The 16437-nt window shown below is 36.0% G+C and overlaps 1 protein-coding gene across 1 annotated transcript in view; it reads right to left on the reverse strand.

Annotated features, from left to right (window-relative positions):
* Window positions 1-2261: 2261 nt before the first annotated feature.
* The window catches only part of LOC127638668 (nuclear receptor-interacting protein 2-like), a 33301-nt gene continuing 19125 nt past the window's right edge, over window positions 2262-16437 (reverse strand). Inside the window, exons 3-6 of the mRNA XM_052120283.1 lie at window positions 10057-10139; window positions 9792-9919; window positions 8441-8493; window positions 2262-5469 (exon numbers count right to left, since the gene is read on the reverse strand). Coding sequence (XP_051976243.1) covers window positions 5350-5469; window positions 8441-8493; window positions 9792-9919; window positions 10057-10139 — 384 coding nt within the window. The 3' untranslated portion in view covers window positions 2262-5349. The remainder of the gene's footprint in view (window positions 5470-8440; window positions 8494-9791; window positions 9920-10056; window positions 10140-16437) is intronic.

Genomic DNA, 16437 nt, shown 5'->3' on the forward strand with positions numbered 1-16437 from the left:
ACAGGTGAATTCCTGTATTCATGGGATTTGTTTATATTTAAATGTGGAGTTAAATTTTGATTGAAATATTTTGCAATGATTATTATATTTTATACCCTCACAGTTTACTAATACACAAGCACATATTATACCATTGGGCTGTGGTTCAGCTGTCAGTCACTAATCGCAGGGTTGGCGGTTTGATTCCTGGCCAACATGACTCCACATGCCGAAGTGTCCTTGGGCAAGACACTGAACCCCAAGTTGCTCCCAATGGCAGGCTAGCGCCTTGCATGGCAGCTCTGCCGTCCCTGTTGTGTGTGTGTGTGTGTGGGTGGGTGAATGGGACACAGTGTAAAGTGCTTGGGTAACCACTAAGGTCAAATAACACAAATGTATATATGAAAATTATGTAGTGACCAAAAAGGTTTTTAACAAATCAGAATGATCATATATTTTAGATTCATTACAGTAGTCACCGTTTCTCTAGATTACATTCTACACAATCTCTCATTCTCTCAACCATCTTCATGACGAGCCACCTGAGATTTTATTTATGGATTTCTCATGTATGCTGGCCACATGTTGGCTGTTTTTCCTACACTATCTGGTCCGGCTTATTCCTTAAAAATAATTATATTCATAAATAAAATAATAAATTGGTAAAGAATCTGATTCATACAGTAGGCACAATTTATATGTGTCTGCAAAACGAATTACATGTATTTAAGCTTTTTTAATCAAAGGTTTTTAAGATAATGAGAAACATCTATTCAGTCAAGTGTGTCCAAATGTTGGACTGGTAGTGTGTTTGTGTTGTGGTCCCATTAACAGCAGTGAATTATACAGTTGAATTATACATAAACTTGTGTCAAAAATAATTGTTACAAATGTATGTTTTTTAAACACATTTTTAATCCATAAAGTGTTTATATAAATGCCAGATACATGATGTTTCAGTCGATTGATGAGTCATACTTTGCTTTTGCAATTTTAGCAAGTGTGTGAATGACTAAAGCTGTGTGTCAGATGTTACAATGCTGAGGCTTTACTTTGGCTGAGCTGCAGTTCTGGAAATGTGCAGCCATTTAGCACACCGGTAAAACGAGATGTGTCTTTTAAAACTGTGACAGGATGTGGCATGTTCACTGAGTCAGAAGAAAACGCCACAGGCCCCCCATTGCACTGTTGGTTATGAAGAAGCAGAGCCCATCTATCTCTGTATGTGAGCACTGCCTGAATCAACAACAACAACATGCAAAACATTTTGTTCTCTGTGTGGCACCAAGGCTCCACAGGATTATCTGTTATTCTGAAGTCTATCATTGAATGTGAATGAAAAAATCATGGGGCACAGCATGCAATGTGGACATGAACAGATGAACAAAAACTCACAGCGCTATCTACTGCATGTTGTCTTACTACTGTATTAAGTAGTCAACAAGGGATTTGATGTTCAAATGCCCTTCCCTTTCTCCCAACAACTTAATGACGACAAGAAACAGCATTCACAAGCATGTAACATCCATAGTGTGACATATTTCTGAGTAAAACCGAACATTGGATTTTGAAGTAAAGAGATATCATTGATTAATAATATTTATTTACTGGCCTGTGTAATCAGAATAAATAAGTTGGAAGCAGAGAAAGATTGATGGTTTTGGGTTTGAGAGTTTGTTTTCTTAGAAACCCTCATCCACCCCAGTCCCATATATTAAAAAAGTAGTTGGGGTCATTATTGATATCATGTTGTCTTTAGATCCTGCATTGGAACTTCTAAAGTGTTTACATGAGCACACAAGTTAAGGCTTCAAGTGCTGGTATAAACCCAATAAATTGAGCAATAGAGCATCATTCCTTTGTCTTTATTAGGAACAGATGGACATTCTGGAGGTAAAACTGTGAAAAAAAGAGGTATTTTTTCTTGGCAATGTTTTTCATCTTCAGGCTGGATGGAATAGGAGCAGCCTGCCATCAGTGTAGGGTCAAAGAAGTCATCCCTTGTGGCTCTCGGTGGTTGTGGGAAAAACTTTTCTCTCCATCATCAAATGAAAGAAGCTTAAAATAGTCTGTTGACTTACCCAGGCAAACCAATATCACAGCCACATGAACATGAGCCAGCAAGTGAAACAGTGGGGGGTATCAGAATAGTGCTTTCACTCTTATTACCCATTGCTAGCAGTTGTGTAGGTGTCATTACCCTGGATTTGATATTCTTGTGATTACATGATGTTTGCATTGTTTCTATTCAATGAGTGAACACTAGAGACCTTCATAGCCAGAATACATATTTATTTTATTTAGGCAGAGAAAATACATGTTCAGAGAAAAGGAAAAATACACCAAAAATAAACTGTTTTCGTACAATTGGCCCTCACAAGGCACAGAAATAAATATGGTCATCAGAGGAGAACCAATACTGGGAAAGTATATGGATATGTTCTGCTTAAAGTTCATCCATAATGCTAACAGGCTAGATGATTAGGATGATTGAGTGTGTAATTATTCCCAAGGTCATAGACAACCTTTTGGACATTGCTGAGACAAGCGCTTTTCTTGGAGCTATAAAGACTGTCATAGCTGTGCTTGTGACTGAACAAAATAAAATGAACAAAAAAACAACAATGAGCAAGGCATGGATGGTGGAGAAAAGCCTCCAGTTATAAAGACAAATTCAATCCAAGAGTAGAAAAAGAACATGGTTTGCACCTGGAAGTCTATGCTGCTAAGAATGATTTTCTTAATCAGTATTTTTGTCTCATTTTCTAGTAAAAACATCTAAAAACATCCTTAAAACAAGATTCATTAACTTGAGAACTGTGCAGTTATCTTAAATACTGTTTTTCTTGTTCTCGTTGATTTTATGCTTCAAACAAGAAAATAAATAACTTGTTCAAAAACTGTCTGACTTGCTTTCTTCAATGCAACACAAAAGGAGAATGTTAGGGAGTGACATACTCAATCACCATTCTCTTTCATTGCGGTAACGTATGTTATTTATTTAAAATGTTTAATGCGTACATTTTTCTTAATCACGATTATGACATGTACCGATTTGACATTAGATTCTGACATTCAACTCTTGCATTACACTTATATACATACTACAAACAAATACACAACAGAGAGTCTGTGCTTGAGAAGGACCTCTTATAAAACAAACGCTGATGGGACTTGTTACAAAAATTACGTTTGCATCTTTTGTAAGTCAACATTTTACCACATTAGCGTGTCAATTATTGCTAGCCTTCTACACAGCTTGTTCTCCCGCGGAGGGTCTGTTGACGCACCACTCAAAAATAACATAATTTCAACTTTGTACCTGTTGCTGCCGAGCTTCTGAAGTGTCAGCTGATGATTACCTGACAATTCGGATTATTTATATTTCTATTAGGAAGACTCGCAGACTTGAGTGAAATTTAAGATGACATTTATTTGATGAATATAAAACAGAAAAGTAATGTCTCTCTTTGGCGTAAACCTCATCTGGCGGTCCAAAGAAGTTGTACTCGGAACGTCATATCCTGCCGGAGATAGGAGGCTGGGGCGAGAGCCTACCCCCGTGCAGGACAGGACTCAACTGGTGGTGGTGGAGTGGTGGAGGTTGCCGTGTTAGCACACTGAAACCGCAATGTGACAGACTTATAAAGCAATGGCTTACATGTGATTGGCTGGGAATTGCCCAGCTTATGGTGCGATGATGTACAGCTGCTAGTCTTCCCGCTAGAACTATGCTGCGCTTACATTTCCATTGGCAGTGCCAGCACTAAAAGCAGAACAAGATATCAGAACATATGGAGTTCAATGCAGCGCTTGCTGCCCTTAAACAAATCATGTGCATTCCATTTTTAAAGGGAAAAGACAGCCTGATGACAATAAATATTGTGGAGGATGAGGGTTTAAGGATTTAATGTGCATTGCAATGAATAGTAGTTCTATCAATCAGCATCATCCCACTTAGACTTTGGCAAATGTTTAATGTTACTTGAATTGGCGCTATTTTAGTGAATTTCTGCCTTTGCACTGTGGAGATTGGAAAATGGTAATAAAGCATTATTGTTACATATTGCTTTGTTCTATTGTGTTGTTCTTTACAAATAAATAAATAAATAAATGCATTTAGACAGGAAATAAGTATATATAGAGTCAAATTTCAGCACTTTTAAAATATTAATTGCAATTAACTATGAAAAATCATGAGATTAATCGCAATTACAATTTTTAATCTAATGACAGCTCTCATTTTGTTTCCATACAGTGAATAGTGGCTGAGGATGTCAGACCCTAACCTTCTGCCTAACATCTCCTTTTGTGTTCCTCAGAAAAAATAAAGACATACAGGTTTGAAACAATGTGAGGGTGAGTAAATAATAACATAATTCTCATTTTTCGGAAACGGTCACTTTAATATCTTAATATCTTACCATTTTAGTTCAAATTCAATTAATTTTGCTTTACTGGATATAAGACATGCTGATTAAGAAAAATATGCTCTGCAGAATTGCTCTAGAAGAGGAGGAACTGATCGTTTATCTATTCTATTCATTCTTTCTAACAGCAATCACATGCAGGTGAACAACAGAAAAGCATTTCAGCTCATCTTACACACACTCTCATACTGATTTATGCAAAACACAGGAAAATACAAAGGGGAAAGTCTATAAAATCATGCAGATAGAATGTTTTGGTTGGTTTATGGGCTTTTCAGAACAGAAGCAGTGGGTCAATACCAGGGGCTCAATTAACATTTGATTGGACTGGCTGATTCGCCACTCTAAAGGGAAAAGAGGGCAGAAAACACAGTCTTTGTTAAGTGAAAGGCAGTTATGGAGTCCAGCTAAATTTGCAGTTTTGAGAAAGAATTTTAAAAGTTTAAAATTGAAATTCTGTGATTGTTTAGAAGCTCACGTGATCTTTTAAGTTTGCAGCCTTGGCAAACAAAGCAATTCTGTTCGAATCTTCCCATTAATTCTCAAGTGCATTAATGTACAAGGGAAATTACTAGTTTTGTAATTCAAATCACCAGTTAGGGAATATTATCAAATTGCAAACATTAACTCAATTCTTCACTGATTAACTTTACCCTTGTTTTAATTTCGATGAAGGCAATTTAATATGCCAGAACACAATCTTCCTCCTCATGAGCTTTATTACACTTAATCAAAACTAATTTAGCACTGCAGGAAAAAATAAATCATAGTTGGCAAAGATTAAAGAAGCAAAGATGATAGGGAAGGAAAGTAGAGGCCTGTCTATGTTGATCTGGCACGAGGGTAAACTACAGTCCAGGCACAGGCTCTTCCTTCCATGAACTTCCTCTCTGGTTACATGGGTATAGTCATGGCAGTTGTTGGGCACAGAGGTCTGAGGTCACATGTTTTTGTTGTTGTCATGGTGATGGCACTGGCTGCAAACTGGTGGATCCAGGAAGGGAAGCTCTTCCTTTGTGCTATAAAGATGGAGCACTCTGGAATTGAGATCCACACAGCACTGGGGATGGAGAATAGTTTATTGTGTCACATCAAGTTTAGACTTCCATTGAAATTTCGCTTTGAAGCTCCATCCACTACACTCGGCACAGTCCTTCAGGCTGTTCTGACTTAGTATACTTTTTGCTCCTGACTGATTGGACAAACTGAATGTTCAGAGTCTCACTTTGTAACATCCATCCATCCATCCATCCATCCATCCATCCATCCATCCATCCATCCATCCATCCATCCATCAACTTCCCTTTTCTATTTGCTTTGTGATATTGTAAGAAAAGTGAGCGCATTGCTTCATATGTGTTTTAGTGGCAATAACAGTCTTGGACTTTTTAAAATCATCTCTTCAGGTGAACAGAGAGGCTGAAAACATATACATCTCATTCAACTGTTTATTGCCTGCTCAGAAGCTCACGTTGGCTTCTGGGATCCTTTTTCCTGCATGCATTATAATCTTTTTCTCCTGACAAGAATGATAATTTACATATACTTATACGGCTACTGTCCTCTGCACTTTCCTTCTCTTGCTTTCTCTCCCCTTTTCTCACTCTCTCTATAGTACTTTAAAATGATTTTCTCTTTTAATGCAATCATGTAAACCATAAAAGGGGAACTGTTCACCTGGCACTTGAAATAATCTCAAACCATATTCACACTGTAAAAAAGTTCTATAATTTTAATGGTAAAAGACTAAAAATTTACAGAATTTTTTTTTAAATTGGTTATTAACTCAAAAATATAGTCATTTTTTATATATAGATATTTTTTAAAGACAATACAGTAGTTTTAAAATAAATATTGTAAAGATAAAATAATTTAGAGGTAAAAACCAAGGTATGATTTTCCTTTATAATTAATGGTAAAAATGTACATTATGTTTAAAAAGAGAGTAAATGTACTTTTTACAGTAAATAAATATAATTTAATGCGTTCCCACAATTCCATTATTTAAATGTCACATGTGTTACCCTAATGGTGTTTATTGTTTGTGTGCGTGAGACTGAGCACTGTCTCTACATGCTTATTGGTCATTGCTCCTAGCCGGTATTGATTAACTTCATGTCATCATGTGCCCTCTTGCAATTACTACGGTGATTAAAAATGCCTTTATAAAGTAAAAAGTGTTTTTACAGTTTCAGAAGGTTAATATAAAGTTTATAATGTTTTTTTTGTTTGTTTGTTTTTTCTTTTGCTGTAAATTAAACAGATTTTTTTACAGTGCTCTTGTGGTCATGGCAACAGAGTTGTTCTGAAAGTTGTTTCAATTATTACTGTATTTTTTACATAATTATTCTGGCAACCACAGCAGTTTTTTCACAGTACAGCTCTGATTCAATATTTAGATATATGCTGATAAGCTAACTCCCCCATCTTCATCATAGCCACTCAGTGTGAGAACTCATGTAATATGGCCTCAAACACAGTCATCTTGCTTCTTGGCTGTTTTAGATCAGTTTTGAAAGCAAATATTTGGAGTTCAGAGGTACTTCTTTTTACCAAGAAAGCCTTCTTGTTTTCCACAGTAAACATTTTTTATTATTATTTTATTTATTTATTTTAATCAGAATAAGATACATAGAATTGTTCAGTGACAAAAACACTTCCAAAGGTATTCCTTTTTTACTTTTTCTTCCCATCCCAACACAGCAATCCCAGATACCGGAAAAGAAGAAAAAGTGTAACTTGAAGTGTTACTTCAAGTTACCTCAATGAGGGAGGAGTACATTTTTCTCAGAATAAATTATTAAAGTATCTCCTATTCAATATAATTTTCTGGTTGACCCTCTAAGAAAATATATATTTTTTCTCCCATTTTTAGAAACATCATTAGGTCACTAAGCCATGATGATCATTTAGGTGGGTTGGGTGACATCCATTCTAGAAGAATTCTCCTTCTAGCTATTAAGGTAGCAAAAGCCATAGCATGCTCTTTATCTTTAGTTTTCATCATCTTCACTGGCACTAAACAAAGCCATTATTAGGATGAATACTTAATTTAAAAGCTGAATTTAAAATATCAAAAACTGAGAACCAAAATTGTCTCAGTTTGGAGCATAACCAGAACATATGGGTTATATCTGCTTTAAAAGCATTGCAACGATCAGATGTTTCATCTACATTTGGATACAGTTTAGCCAACGTGGTTTTACTATAATGAAAACGGTATAGCACTTTCATCTGAATCAGATTGAGTCGTGCACAAGATGAAGTCCCATTCACTCTTTCAATGGCTTTGTCCCAAGTGTCTTTGGATATATCAGTGCCTAGCTCTACTAGCCATGCTGCTTTGATATTTTCTATTGATGTATTTCAAAATTACAATTAAGTTGATTCAAGAGGTCTTTGATGGAACTCCGAGCACTGAGCTTGGATGAAGTGACAAACTTGATGCTAACAAAAAAAAAACAGGATTTTTCAACTTTACATTTTTCAACTATCAAAGCCTCTTTGAATTTCACAGCCTCTAACCCACACAGAAATTAAAATGAACAAGACTATACTGTGATGGAAAGGCAAAACACAGTAACTGTACACTTTTAAATTGAGTTTTGAGCACACTTAAGTCTCTTAGAATATGGGTTGTCCTGGGGCAGATGGGTTTGGCCAAAATATGCTACATTTCAGAGAAAACATATAGTATGAAAATTATAGTTAAAAGAAATCCACACCACATCCAAGTAACTTTAAAGCCATTTTCTCAGTTTCACTTTTGCATTTGAAGGAAAATATTAGATTGTTATTTCAAAAGTGTATAATATACTTTATTATATATATATATATATATATATATATATATATATATATATATATATATATATTTTACATGGATTTAATTTGGATATATGGACATTGTAAGATGTGATCGAAAAGACCAGCACAATTTGCAGTAGCAAGGTGAAGTAGTCGTAAGGCGAAGAGACTTGCAGATTATCCTTGAACACATACTGATGATACAAGACTCTGAAGAAACTTACTTTGATTTCCAGCAAAGTCTGTAGGCCCAGACACACCTCAAACGTGTCGTCCTCTGTGAACAGAGAACAAATGAGGCTCAACATGTGGGAGAAAGGGACAGAGAGAAAGAGATATCTATTGCCTGTAGGTGTCATATTGTTATTCCTCTAATTAGAAAAGCACATTATGGCATTTGATAAAACTGTCCTCATTAGTAGCTCTGTATTACATCTATATGCAAAGCATGCTTAAAACACCATGCCCAGGTCATGTACCCCTCTGTTATGGGACATATTGTAAATTATCCTGTGCTGCCTATAGTTCCCAGTCCGAGCTTTCCAGTAATGATGTCATGACCCTGCTACTTTAGTCTTGGCAGGATCATGACAGTCTCCTCCGCACACTGGTTATGTTTGTCCATGTCTTGTGTGTTGTGAGTGCACATGGCTGTGTTTGATTCTTCATCGCCATGTGCACTTGTGTCTATTTGGTCTTGTATGTTTGTACACGGCTGTGTGTTTGTCTTGCCATGTACATCCCCAACTCTGCCTCCTCATTTAGTCCTTGTTATATTAATTAGTTTAACCAGTTCCTCGTGTGGTTCCTTCTACATATTGTGCCCTCTTTCCTCATGACTCTGCCAGATTTTGTGATGTTTATGAATCTCGTGAAGTCAAGTCTGTTTTCCACTCAGTTCTTGAACCTCAGTCAGTCATGTACTTGTGCATCTTTTGTTGATCTTTGTTCTGATTTATCTTCTCTGTCCCTTGTGAGAGTTTTTGTTTGTGTTTTATTTTCAATAAATGCCCTTAAACTTGTCTCTGAGCATTTGGGTCCTTCCTCAAAATTCGTGACATGGTGTCTGAATTAGAAAAGGTCAATGGCTCACTCCGAAAGATGCATGAACAAAATGAAGAGTATTATATTTTCTCGCATCAATGCTAACTAACATTCCTCTGATTATATATGAGTGTTTTATGAAAGATTTGGATACTGATGGACTTATTTATCCTTCCTCTCTCTCTAGGAAGACGTTTATGTTTGCATAATCCACTTCTCTTAAGTAATCACTGGTTGAAACTGGTTCTGTGAGAGCTCAACTTAACAGTTTATATATGTTTACAAAGCTAATTTCAAGCATTTAAGCCTACACTGTAGATAAAAAGGTATTGCGATCATGAGATATATACATTCATTTACAGTAGGTGTATTCAAACATTTGACTGGTCGGCCTAACACTGTAAAACTGTCAAATATACAGCAAAACTCTGGTGTGTGCATGCACATTAATAACAGATATAGCTCAGTCTGGGAAGTATTAATGTGAAAGGCAGTGAAAAACCTAGAAACTGAACAAATTTGAGGTCTGACCTACGACCTGGGCAGTGCACTGCACTCTTTCTCTGCCCAGCTGCAGGTGCAGCGACTGCACTGTCTTCACTGTGGAATCAATGACAGGCAGCTTCCCACTGGACTTGTCTTCTTCGATAGTTTTCAATCTGCAAAAGACACACGCGAGAACATTTCTCTTTATGATGTTTAGATATATTAATGTGTGATTTTTATTTTCCATTAAAGTTTTTGGTTAAGGTTCATGCTTTTGATTCAAGTATTTGTATGTGTAGGATAGACTTACCCCAGTCTTCTGCAGCATGTTTTGGAGATGTGGTTGTGTTGGCACCCTGTGTTTATGGATAACATCACCTCTGATTCTCCGCACTGCAAAATAAACATTTGCCGATCACACAATTGAATTCCAAGTTGCATTCCTGCAATTATTCCCCTACTTTCCCTCTTGATACCCTTTACACATTTTATGTGGGAGGAATTTTAAATAGGACACATTATCATCCTGCCAAGAAGTTTCACATAGATGCCAAGCTGAGACGCACGCTGAAGAAAATAAATCAACTTCCTGGACTTTAAAAATGCTTTAGTTCTCCATTACATTGATTTATTTTGCTGTGTTTAACAGGTTTTTTTTTTTTTTCTGGCAGTATTGTTAATATTGAGAACTCAGTAAGCTTAATAATCTGCATATAATAGCTGTGGTTAATAATGTACCATGCTGTGGAAGCTCCTGTTGTCTCACTTCACTGAGCTGGTTTATTTTCAGTCTGTCCTTTAACCTGAGATTCCATCAGTGCTTGCAGAAATTCAGAGCCCGTCATATAAATTATGACCCTACTCTTTTGCAGTGCGTGCTCTTTGAAAGCCTTAGTGCCTGTTCATGATGTTTATTTGACATTTATGTGTAAATTATTTGTTCGATATTAGTTGACTCAGTGGATTGTTTTTTAACAGATTGGTCATCCATTAATTTCCTGATGGATCTTGTCATGTGTATTAATTGTCAAATTAGACACACACACACACAATAGAGACTGCTTATAATGTGTCATCATAATGATATTGACCTCTCCTTTTCATGCACTCTATTCCTTTGTGCAGTCAAATGCATAATAGCTTGTAATCATGCATTCATGAAGCTTCCTTTCCTGTCTTACTTTCTTCTCACTGCCAGCACCAAATCTGCAACACTTTACAATAAGGTTCCATTCGTTAACTGTAACTAACTAATTAACTTATGTTAATGGATGAAATAACAATGAACAATATATATTTTTACATCATTTATTCATCTTTGTTAATGTTAGTTGATAAAAAATGTACATAGTTAGTTTGATAGTTATGGGATTCCAATTGTATTGTGTATATTGTATTGTATTGTGTATATGGTACTGTAATTGGCATATTGTGAAGTCACTGTGTCTTCTGTTTGCATGTAGAACAGATGTCACCAAATCTTCTATTGTGAAAGATGAGCAGAGAGCTTCTTAAAGGAATAATTCACCCAAAAACAAAATGACATTTTGGCATCATATACTCACCCTCATGCTGTTCGAACCCCTATTGCTGTCTTTCTTCCATGGGACAGAAAAGGAAAAGAGTAACACTTTACAATTACATCAGTTAATACATTAGGTATCATGAACTAACCATAACAGTAGCTTTTTTACAGCATTTATTAATCTCGGTTAATGTTAATTTATGAAAATACAATTATGTATGTTAATTCATAATGCATTAACTAATGTTATATACTATACTCTTCATTAAAAAAATATTGATCTATTGAAATTAACAGTAACCATCATTAATAAGTTCTGTAAAAGTATTGTTTATTGTAACTAATGTAGTTACCTAATGTAAATGAATACAACCTTACTGTAAAGTGTTACCAGGAAAAGTTTTAATGGATGTCCTGGTTGCTCTTTTCCATACAATAAAAGTAAATGGGAACTGGTGTGTTAAAAAAGTAGAGTAATATGAAAGTAGTCCACACAACTATTGTGAGCTGTGGCATGGCCAAGGGTGGGCTGTGATGGGACACCCAGAATATTAGAGAATATTGAATGAGCAGCTTCTCTGCTGGAAAATTTTGGGAAAAAATGTTAGATGGCTAAAACTAGGCCCATCTGTCAGAGTTCATAGAGAAGGCTCAGGACCCAAAAGCAGAGTAAAAATAAATTGAATTTATTTTAATTACAAAAAATATTAAAAAAAACAACGTAAACTACCCCATAGGGGAAAAACACAAAGTAAAATCCAGGCTGGGGCAGAAGGCAGCGGGGAACAGGACAGACCAGACCAGACCAGGTAGGGATAAATAGGATAGGAAACTAGACCGACCGACAGACTGATTGGAATAAACAAACACACAAGATGGATTGGCACTGACCAGCAAACACGAGGAGACTAATAAATAGAGAAATCAACAGGTTAACAAGACAAGGCAGGTGTGACTAATAAACTTATAATGGGCAAACAAGGAGGCGGGGTTTGACATCAGCCGAGATGCACACGGCGATACAGAAACAAAACAAACCACGTGCTCTCACAAGACAACAAAACACCCGAATGGCATGAGCGAACATCGCCAATACAATAAGGCAATATACGCTCATGCCAACTGACAAAGAAGACGAGAGAATGCGTAGCAACGCCAAACAAAGCGAAGCCTCGCATTCTCACACTAAACAAAACCTGAGCATACATGCACGCAACAGCCAACAAAAACAAGACAGGACAACTGCGTGAGAGTTCGGCCACACACAAACCCAAAATCTCAGACCAAAGTGACTGAACCTCAGCACAACGTGAAGACAGCTCGTGACCCAGGCGTGCAGAGCAAAGTGACTGAAACTCACGTGCGCAGTCGCGAGAGACAATAGAGATATTTCGTAGGATTTGAAACCTGTTTGTGGCATATGGTCTCTCAGCATGCATAAGGACTTAAAGACAATATGGCTCAACCTACACATAGGCCCACACAGCTCAAAAATTGTGAGTTTGCGTTTTGCCTCTTTGCTATTTGCACATTTAATCAGTGAGATGAGGCTGCGTCAACTGTTCCATCGTTTAAGATAATAAGTGGATGAGAGCTTTTTTTGCAACCTCCTTGAGTTTCCTGTCACTCAAGTGAAAAGCCTGTGAGAGCAATCACCCCCACAAATTTCCTACCACATAAAGGATAGAGCATGAACCTATCTATGCTCACACAGAGGGGGCCGTTAAGCCTCTCACCTATTGTTCCATCACTACTAGTATGTTGCATATATACACAAACAGTGTTGCCAGATCTTGCAAGAGAAAGCAGCAGTCTGGTCTGACAAAACCCCTAATAAGTTGAATTTACGCAATTAATTAATTACCTTAAAATGTAATCTATATGTTTTACATTTCAGAAGTAATCTTCCTTGCCCTCTGTTTCAATTTACAGTATAATTATATAATGATCCATATATTCTATCTATAATTAATATAAATTAGGCCTATATCTAATTTAAAATGTTAGAAACCCAATAAAAAATTATGAATTCACTTTCAATGGCATTTTTGTCCTCAGCCTTACATTTCTGACATTAATAGACATGTAAAGTTTCATAAATTGTTTCACACTTCCGAGGCAAACATTTTTTTTGTCCTGCTTCCTCTAATGCACATGAGTGTATTTAAATTGAGTGTGCACAGACGAGAGACTGTGTGCAACCTGCCATATGGGGCAAACCGTGATTCTCAGTATAATATGTGTCAAGATCATTCATGCTGTGACTGTGTAAATCTTAATTTATTTATCTGTGTGTTTCCCTGCACCCTGTGGTGATGATATAATCCATGAAGTGAATGAATTTGTTTCTTTGATGTTTTTTTATTATTATTATTTGAATCACACAATCAAAAGGAAATAAGAATCATGAAAAGGAACAATACAGAGCTCGTAGGATGCTATAAAACATCTGAACTCAGTGAAATTGATTCCTCTGTGAGGTCTGTTATTGCTTTATTTGATTCCCTATACTACAAATGTGCATGTATTGAGTGGGGTTTAAAAGTCTTCTTTGAAAATCTGGGTTTCAAAATCCAATTTAAAGATGAAAATAAAAATATGAAAAAATAATGAAACAAATTAAGATTCAGAACCATTTCAAGGTCACTAATCAAAGAAGCAAATTTGTGACATTGACTATGTTAATTCATTTGTACAAAAAGTTTTTTCATTAAAGCAAAAGGGAGCCATAGCCTACAGAATAATAAGAAAATACAAAATAATTTATTTCAAATAAAGTACTTTTTTTAATGAAATTCATTGGAAAACTTTAAAAAGGATGCATTTTTTCACTAGTGGGCTTGGACTTTTGGGCCTCACTCTATATGCGTGCACTAAAACATGCAGTGTATTGATGACTTTCATAATAATGATATCTCTACATCAAACACAATCGTGCTTGACTTCCCTGCCTCAAAGTGAAATTAGATTTCCAGAAGAGGCTGCAGTGCCATAGAGTTACTATGTAAAACCCTGCCCCACTTAACTGGCCCTTCATTACTGAAGCTTTAATTAGATGCAGAGTGATTCACTGCGTGTATTCAGTTCATTCAAAATGCACATGCCATATGGAACATTAAGCACTGAAGAGAATTTTAATTCATATACTGTAACTTCAATACCATTATTATTAGAACATTACACATTGAGACCCCTAATAATTTGACGTTGCGCAATTGCTTGAGTAAACTTGGTCCCTCTATTGAACTGAGTAATGGCATCACCAAAACGTGTGTATATACATTTACTTAACTTGGTGTTTGTATAGAATTAACTTAACTATTTATGTAATTTAACTAGATGCAAGTAGACGTTACTCAGATTTGTTACTTAAATATTGTTGTTTCTAGTTAACAATTTTAGTTGAATTGACTCAAATTTAGATCATACAATAAAACAGCTGAAATAAACAAAATTAAAACTGATTTTTGGTCTGTCATTACATAAACTTTATTTTCTACAGAAATTAAAATATGCCTGTACTTTAGTTACACATGCACAAGGTGAACTGAAATATAGTTAACAGAGTCCAACACAGGTCACCCTAATGGTGTCATCACACAAAACAACTATTTACAACAAAACAATATAAATAATGCTACAAATCAGCTTAAACCTCTATAAATTCTTAATAACAACTATTTAAATGTCCCCCATAAGTTCCTTTTGACCAAGGAAACTTTGTACTCAATCGTTAGCATTATTAACACTTAAAATCTTAAACGATATATTTTTAAGATAAACTAGATATTTGAATTATGAGCCAATAACTTGACATTTTAATATTTTTATATATATATATAATTATATATTTTTTTAATAATTCTTTTTTATTTTTTATAAATGTTTAATAATTACAACTTGATTTATACAGTAATGACATCATTAGGGTTTACAGTGTAACAAAGCTCTCTTGGATACTTGTTTCTAATTGGTCAATCTCTGCATTCTGCTGTCGAATAGAATTGTATAGTGGCCGCTAAACTGTATAATTGACTGTTGTCCTTGGCAACTGATTTCCTAGTTGTGCAAGATTCATGTCTCTCTTATCACTTTGCAGTCTTTCTTGTCACATTATAAAATCATTTTTAACTCAAACCAATATTTCATGTACATTTATTAATTTATTTGTGAAGTAGCCATGCAATAAGTGAAATAAAGTACTTATTGTGCATTATCACTTACATGTGTTTTTAAACTTTCAGAACTGAAGCAAACTTTTATTAATATTTTACAAGGTAGCCTACAAGGTAACATCACCATGCTTTGATCACCTGATTTGACTAGATGCAGAATGTTTTTGTTGCCCTTGAACTCTTGAATCGCCAGTTGACTGTCAATCACTGGCTTGTAAACTCTCAGAAAATTAGCTGCTCTTGTGTAACACAGGCTCAGGTAAGTTGGGATCCATCAGCAGTTTCTTTATTGAACTCACAGAGATAAACAGGCAATGGTCAAGCAGTGGGTAAGCAGGGTAATCGTAGACAGGCTGAGTGCGTAGTGAGGCAGGCAGAACGTCAGGGCAGGCAGCAAGTGGCAATATGAAGAGGCAGGCAAGAGTTTCAGGTAGGTAGGTAGCAGTCAATCGTAGTCAGAGGGGTAAGCAAGGTCGGTAGGCAGAGAATGAATCAGGTTTAGTAGTTAGAACGCTCAGTAGTGTAGCTGGAACAAACAAGACTTTGCAATGTGAATGCCACTGCGCGTTGCTTATGTAGAGGGAGTTGGATGAGGAACAGCTGTACCTTAATCAGGCCCCGGTATGTGGGTAAGGAGGAGATTAGAACTCAGGTGAACCCGATCTCCGGTGGCCAATCGTGACATCTTGGTTCACTCTCAACACTGTGGTTTAATCTGCTTTAATTTAGGGTCTATTTTTACTGCGCTCAATCACTGCATTAATGCAGACTGATGGAGAGCGGGCCCTGCTAGATGTGATTTTGATGAGTTTCAGTCTGTTTTATGGTAAAACAGAACAATTTAATATAACGTAGCTGAATACAAATATTGGCATTGTTCCTAATGTGCAACGGTAACATTGATTTCAAGATCACATCTTTATTTCAGCTATTGTTCAGTCCCTTGTGTCTTGTCTTAACTAAAGATCTCTAGAGTTTTTGAAACTCTGAA

The sequence above is a fragment of the Xyrauchen texanus genome, chromosome 47 (assembly GCF_025860055.1).
Source record: "Xyrauchen texanus isolate HMW12.3.18 chromosome 47, RBS_HiC_50CHRs, whole genome shotgun sequence".
In the NCBI taxonomy this organism is placed as follows: Eukaryota; Metazoa; Chordata; class Actinopteri; order Cypriniformes; family Catostomidae; genus Xyrauchen; species Xyrauchen texanus.